Below are 7,861 nucleotides of genomic sequence, written 5' to 3'. Positions count from 1 at the left end.
ATGACATAACAAAAGTTAATAAATAAATACTTTAAATGAAAGATTTATTTAAAATTTACTATTATAGCAGTCTTAGTTGATAACATGCAATAATTATCATTTTAATTATGGCATAAAATACTCTCGACTTATTGATTTATGATTAAGAAAAAAAGTAATTTTGAGTAGTCAACGATTTATTAAGAAAATTTAAGATTTACAAGATTAGTTAAACACAATTGCATAAAGTTCTATTAGGCGAGCCCAGTATGCCAGGTGTCGGGCGTGTCCAGGGCGTAAGCCCCGATGGCCGAGGCGTAAGTTTCACGGAAACTAAGCCCCACACATAAGCCCAAGGGCGTTTTATGAGTGCTCCGCCCCAGGGCGAGCTCCGAGCGAGTCCCAATTCTGTCTTTTAAAACAGAGTTTTTAACCTTATGGACTTCAATTTCAAGCAAGAATTAGTCAATTGTTAGTAAGCTTTCTCTTGCTGTAAACCAAATCCTTCGACCTTCTGTAACTAGGAATAACAAAACTTAGTTTTTAATGGTGTCTATTTTCACTAAATAGGAATTAGATGCATTTCAATAAACAGAGAATGAGTCTCTTTTATCATCCATCATGTAATTTGTCTAGTTTATCCAATAGTTTTACACGGTTATATACTTCAATTTATCAAGGTTGGACAAATTTGATGTAAAGAGAATTGAGAGACGCCTCTCTCACAAGCAGTGGCAGATGTGGTTCTTTGCACGGTGAGTTCATTTGACTTTTATTAGTGTTTTTGATTTTGAACACAAATATATATATGTGAATTAACACCGTTAAAATTTCAACAAATCTTAAATATGTACCATTATTTTTAAAGGTGCAATGTTAAAAACCTTAAAATTAAAATTTATCAAATTTAAATCTTAAATCTGCCTGTGTTCTCAAGATTATTTTTTTCTTTCACTGTTAGATTGGTTTGTAGGGTATTTGATATAGTCCCTTCCGGGCTCCTAATACTTTCAATCCAATATAGCTCGAAAGTTTTTTTTTTTTGAAAAGTTTTGGTAACACTGTAAACATTACCATTGATAACCAACGAACAATATAGCTCGAAAGTTGTACGGTAAATTTATGACTCTTTTTTCTCGAGCAATAGGTTTGAGTGGTAACAATGGTAAAACGTAACCTAAAAAGAACTATTTATATAAATCTGTCATCTGATGGCCAAAGCTAATTGCACAATGATATCAATTCAAGGAAAGGCAGTTCTAAAATTTTGTGCAGTTAATACCTGTATCTTGGCCTATAATCTGGACAATTACACAACAGAAAGCTAATAACAAAAAGAAACAACTAAAAAAATAAAGACTACAGAATCTAATCAACCAAAAGAAAAAGAAAAATAAATAAAACTCAGAAAGTTTGTTTTCTAAAGTTTTCTGTTCTAGTTTCCTGCTAAAATCTTGAAGAGTTCTTCTTCGTTCTACAGCTATCTGCTCCATTGTAAAACACTTTCTTGGATCCAATAACATCACTGCAAAAATATCCATAAAATTTATTAACGAAAAAGATTCACAATGTGCTAAATCGAAGTCTGACGAAGAATAAGGGGCAAACATATAGATAAAAAAAAACACATTATTAAATAGCATTACATAACAAACGAAAAATTTGTCAAGCTAGTAATTAAATACTGAAAACATAACACTAAGCACTCCGCCAATTTCTGATGGCATACATCTTGTTCTATCAGAATTTGCAAAGACTACATTATATTGATGATTTAAAAAACAAATACTTGTATGAAAAACAAAATATTCAAAATTATGTATATTCTTATAGAGCTAGCTAGCTCAAAATTAAAGGACGAATAATCAAAATGCATTTGAATTTCTATTGAGTATCCAAAGACCGAATAGGGTCACCACCCGTGACTTAGTACATGCATCACATGAAGACAGAGAGCACGAGGGGCAATTGCTGAACAGTTGGAGAGGGACAAGACATGTAAACAACAAAGGAATATAATTATGCGAGAGAGATTCTGAAATATTATAAATATTGCATGATAGTATATACAAAGATGGAATAACATTATTACTCTCCACTACCCATATAGTCATATTTGACTGAATTCTTGAAAGAAGCATACTATATACATAGAGATAAAAAAATGATACCAATAACACTAAAACTGCATGTACAAACTTATGTATTTAGGAATGGATTAAAGATAAATTACTTTGACCTATAAGAAAGTCAAACTAGAGAATTCTTTCTGAACATAGAGAGCTTTTAACTCCTTAATACGGTAGAATTTCAATTAATCTTACTAGCTAGTAATATGCTTATGAATGTAAGTAGTAATGAAGTGGTAATAGATCAACAAAACTTTTGCACTAAAACATGTTTTTACAAACAACATCTCCTGTTTAAATTTTTTCTTTTTACAAACAATATCTCATGTTTGAAAAAAGTTCACGAAGCGCATTTTTGTAATTATGTCACAATTCCTATGTTTTCTGTCAATTATATATGGGCTTAAGTTATATGTAAAGATACTTTTACACTTTCGGTGAATTTTAACATGTGATAGTAAATCAATTTCCTCTGTCCAATTTATATGGCGGGCCTCAGATTTCGAGAGCCAAACTTCTTAATTTTGACTGTGTTTTTTGAAATAAAATTTATATACTATTTTGGAAATACGCAAAAAATTAAAAAAATCAAAATATCTAAAAGGCATATGAAAAGTCGAAGTCAAAGAAAAACTGGTTTAACTCTCGAAATCCAAACTCCGCCACTCGTTTATCAAATTACCAATTATACTTATCAAGAAATTCACTATACATATACATATACATATACATATATAATATTTTTACACCATTAATATACAAAACTTAACCTCATTCAATATACTCCCTCTGTTTCAATTTAGATGAGGTAGTTTGACTCGGCAAGGAGTTTAAGATAATATATATATATATATAAATTTTTACACCATTAATATACAAATAAAAACTTCTCATAAGGGTAAAATGGATAAAATAAAGAGTTTAAAGTTGAATTATTTTAAAATTTGAAATGTGTCATTTATTTTGGAACAGACTAAAAAAGGAAGTAACTTATCAAATTATGCGTGGTAAAGTAATTTTAAATAAGGTATCCCATGATATCTGCAGAATCCGAAGGCAAAGGGCAATTATTCAAGAAAAAAACAATAGATTGCAGCCAAAGGAGAAAACAACAGACATACAAATTGACATTCAGACAGGCATAATACAATCAATGGAAAGAAACTTTTCTTCAACAAAAAAAGAGAAGAACATGACCTTACCTGTACTTTTTGTGCATGTCTTCCTTCTTCCCCAACTTTTTTATATTTGAACGTCACTGAAAATTTCCAGCACCTCCAAAAGACTGATGATGGCTTTGTGGTGGCGGCGCAGCTTTTGAATCCAATGAGCTCATCTGCTGCTGATCTCTGTGGCTGCTTCCAAATCCTCCACTCATGCTCCTTACTATTTCCCCAACTCCAAGAAAATCCCTTGTCAACCTATTAGCTTGCTCAGTTCCCATATTTTCCATTGAAAAGTTATTAATCATTTGTTTCTTCTGTGGTGGCTGCTGCTCAAAGTTATTCCCGTAGTCGTTCTGTTGATTTTGATCATTACTACCATAAGCATTTACGACTAGGTCATGCAGATGATTCTCGCTTAAAGGGTTGCCATAAACAACGCTGCCAAAGTTGACAGGTGGCGGCTGATGAATATCGGATTTGGTGGCGCTAGAGGATGAACCAAAGGCTTTGAGCAAGGAGGCACTGCTGTTGTTCATGTTGTTGTTGCTTGTTGTGGAACCCATTTGAGCTGCTTTCTGGAGGAGCGCGGTGGCAGACATTGGTGGCGCAGGTGAAGCACTACTACTGTTATTATTGAGGTGGTTACCGTAGAGAGAAGGGATTGAGGAACTTATGTGATGATCAGTACCAAGAAGGCTACCAGCTGAGAACATGTTGGATGAATTATTCGACCCGTCACCACTGCTGTTACTGAACTGATGACTTGGCAACAATAGACCACCACCTCCTGCTGAAATATTGCTATTTCCATGGCTTCCAACATTTTCACTATTGTTGTTGCTATTCTGGAAGAAATTGAGGTTGAACATACTAGCCACAGAAGAAGAGCTGTTATTATTTCCATTGTTGTGAAGATCAGGAAGTTGCATTAGGCCATGGATTGAAGACTTATTCGCCGCGTAATCTTGATGATTTGTTTGATCAGTTGGAAGAAAGAAGGACGTCGAAGGGTGGAAAGCTGAGGCGCCAATGGATGTCCCCATAAGGTTGCTGTGATCAAATTGGCCGCTAGTCTTGATGTTGCTGCTGCTGCCAAAGTGCAGTATATCGGTGGAGTTAGAATGATCTGAAATTTGGGAACCCATTTTTGAGAGGCCTAAACTCATGTTGTTGCTACTTCCATATAAATGACTCCCAATGCTGCTCAAACTTGGTGGATTTCTCGCACTTTCTTGTGCCAATGCATCACAAAAGGCTCTGTGGGTGATGAAACTATCACGCCTGCATTAAACAAGATAATATTTATGAGAAAAAATAGCTACAACATGATTGCAGGCAATTATGCGTAATAACATGAATAGTATTTCCGAAATTAAATTTATTGTGTAGGAGTGAGATGACCAAAAAATTTAATTGTAGAAGAAGAAAAAGATGAAGACCGTTAAGTTAAAATTCTGAAAAACAAGAATATTCATGTGGTATTTACCAAGATTGTCACATAAAATTACAACGAACTGTCACTCTCATAGTCAAAAAACGAGATTAAAAGAAGTAGACTCTTGTGAAAAGAATGTACTATTAGTCAGGTTGTAGAAAATTTTGAGATAAATGATTACCATTGAATTTACCAAACGTCAACAATAACATGGATTAGAAAATGAGTTGGATTTTATACAGTGGTCCCATCCCCGAGATGATGACAATTAAGAATCAAAGTAAATTGTCTAATTCAAATACGAGAAAATTCCAATAATGGAAATGACAATGAAATTTTTTTAATAAAGGAAATTTGGGTGATACTTATATTCATTATGACCTCCCATTTCATGGAGTACATAAAGTAAAAACCATGAAATTCTCCACACATTAATATTGACTCCTTGAAAATAAATGAATAAACGCAACAAAAGGAAAACTCGGGTATAAAACATTTTAATGAGAAATAATGAATCAAGAGCTGATCATGTGCATAGATTTTAATCTTTATTTAACCAAATGGCTAAAGAATAAAACTCAGCGCCATTAAATGAAAGTAAGAAGAAGGGAGTAGTACTATAGAAGCAGTCTTTTTGAATCATTTTTTAACTATATAAGGATGTTAATACCTATGTTGCGCGGACTCTCTAAAAATGTTGTCACGCCCGTGTCGAATCTTCCAAAAATACACTACTTTTGGAGGATCCGACGCGCACCTGGCACCATTTTTTTAGAGTCCGAGCAACATAGGTTAATACCACAGATTTAATTTGACATAGCATTTCAATCAAAAGTAGTAGTAGTGATTGTGAATGAGAAAAAATTCGAGATATATAATTGAGATGGGTATAGGGGGTCCAAAAACATTATCATGAGAAGGGGTGGCTGAAAGAATTCAGAGCTGAACGCATCTATCCAACACACAAGAAAACAAAACAAAATAAAAAACATGTAAGGGGGACACTACCATTTTTACATGGCATAGCAACACGTGAATATGAAGAAACGATAGCAGTAACGGCAAAAGGACGATGGTTCCTAGGAAAGAGACTCTCACAAGACAAAGATAGAGAAGAAAATTTTAATTAGATGGTACATTTTTTTTTCTTTAGCTTTTGAAACTTCTATTACCATAGTAGGAATAGATGATTTCACGTGTGGACACGCACATAAATTTTCTGCTAGCTAATTAGTTCTTTCGTCATTCACTGTGTAGTAAAAGATCCAAAGACAAAAACAAAACCTACCAGAAAACAGACAAAAAGAAAAAGAAAAGAAGAAAATTGAGTCTAAAAGGAATCTGTAACTGTTGGAAAAGCTGGAGAAAACCTTTTCCATCATTTCTACCTCCTATTTTCAACAATCACACCTGGGGAATCTAAAAGCCCTAAAATCAAAGAAGATGCCAGCGATTTCACTTGAATAAACCATTAATTAAAAAAAAAAACCTTAAATCCTCATGATTGTTACTAGTACCAAAAAAAAGGGTGTCTATAAATCAAATAAAAAAATTCGTTTTTCGTATAACTTAAACTTTTAGATGAAACGAAGCATACAGATACAGACCTTGAGAAAAGGGTGCCACAATCACATTTGTATTCGCGAGTACCACAGGTTTTAGTATGAGCTTTCCAATCAGACTGGACAGCATACTTTTTGGAACATTTTTCGCACTTATATTTCTTCTCACCATGTTTTCTGGAGTAATGTTTCTTAATACCAGTGAGATCGCCAAGGGCTCGAGAAGGGTCATGGTGAACACATGTGGGCTCAGGGCACAAATAAACTTTGCGCTTCACTTCTTTTGTACTCTTCTGCTTTAGCTTCCAAGGCAAATTGTGTCCTCTTCTGTGTAGCTGTAGGTTTTGTTCCCTTTGAAAACCTTTGTTGCATACCTCACATACAAACCTGTTTGTTGCCATTAGGGTCTTGGGTGATAGTGCTATTATCTCTGCATCTGGATCTGAACAGAAATTACATGGTTTTGTTAGAAACATATAAAGATTAATATTAGATTAAAATGTGTAGGTGCTCTTTTTTCCCTTTCAAAACGAAACGAATTAGGGTTTTCCTTCCTTGTAAAGTTGAATTTACATGAAATCACCTTTTCTCTTTGATTTTTGGATGCAAAAAGGAGAATTCAAGCTCTCTTTTTCTATTTTTTTTTTATGTTTTTTTCTTTTAAATAAAACTGTTATAAGGTACTTGCTTGGTGTGCCAGGCTGATTTCTCCTCTTCTTTTGTGGTGCTTGTTGTTGTTGTGGTTGCTGCTGAATGAGAAGTTCTTGTTGTTGTTTTTGTTGTTTCATCTGTTGGTTTTGTTCTTCTTCTCTCATTGCAAGAAACACAGCTGATGAAGGCCCTGCAGCCATCTTTCTTTTGGGCTAAATTCTTGAGCTATTTGTAGAATTCACCCCAAACAAAAAAATTAAACAAAAGGAAAAAAAAAAAGATTAGGAAAGGATTGAATTCAAGAAGCTTTTGTCACAAACCTTATATGGAAAACCCTCTGAAAACACAAGTTGGTGCTGAATTGATTTGAGCTAATAAAGTAGAAGAGTGAGTGAGCAAGAGGAAGAGAATTATCATCCCATGGTGAGCTATTTGATACCCCTTTTCTTTGTTTTCCTCTACTTCTAATATGTAACCCTTTGCTATAAATGAAATTTTCTAAAATGATGCTACTGAGTTTCTTCTATGTGTTTCTAGGTGTCATGTATATACACAAACACATATCTATAGCATTTTTCCTTTTCATTTTTTCTCTTTTTTCAGTTTCTTCTCATTTTTCTCCTATTTCCCCTTTTATACTCATAATGCAAAAATGAAAATACATATAATATAATTATCAAAAGAGGGAATGAAAACTTTGAAAAAGTAAATTTGGGGTCGATTATGCGAATACACTAAATGTTTATATGGTGTATAATAATGTAAAAATTATTATACGAAAAATATAATGCAAAGATTTTAATGCAGGAATTATCATGTTGGAATTGCCTAATTTAGTGAGATTCTGGCCGTTAGATATTCTTATTCATAGATTGCTATTACACGTAGTAATCTGATCTCAAGTTCTATCCCGTAAATATTATAATACATAGATTCTTA

The 7,861-nt window shown here is 33.5% G+C and overlaps 1 protein-coding gene across 1 annotated transcript; it reads right to left on the bottom strand.

Annotated features, from left to right (window-relative positions):
* Nucleotides 1-1,188: 1,188 nt before the first annotated feature.
* On the bottom strand, nucleotides 1,189-7,532 carry LOC109238427 (protein indeterminate-domain 5, chloroplastic-like). The gene is made up of 5 exons (XM_019404893.1): nucleotides 7,243-7,532; nucleotides 6,960-7,147; nucleotides 6,317-6,713; nucleotides 3,311-4,555; nucleotides 1,189-1,504 (listed from the first exon to the last, which is right to left on the bottom strand). The coding sequence occupies exons 2-4, from the start codon at nucleotides 7,120-7,122 to the stop codon at nucleotides 3,364-3,366; spliced, it is 1,752 nt and encodes a 583-aa protein (XP_019260438.1). The 5' UTR covers nucleotides 7,123-7,147; nucleotides 7,243-7,532; the 3' UTR covers nucleotides 1,189-1,504; nucleotides 3,311-3,363.
* Nucleotides 7,533-7,861: the final 329 nt, after the last annotated feature.

The sequence above is a fragment of the Nicotiana attenuata genome, unplaced genomic scaffold (assembly GCF_001879085.1).
Source record: "Nicotiana attenuata strain UT unplaced genomic scaffold, NIATTr2, whole genome shotgun sequence".
NCBI classification, from domain to species: Eukaryota; Viridiplantae; Streptophyta; class Magnoliopsida; order Solanales; family Solanaceae; genus Nicotiana; species Nicotiana attenuata.
The sequence above is the reverse complement of the archived record's forward strand: the minus strand, read 5'-3'. Positions and strand labels throughout refer to the sequence as shown.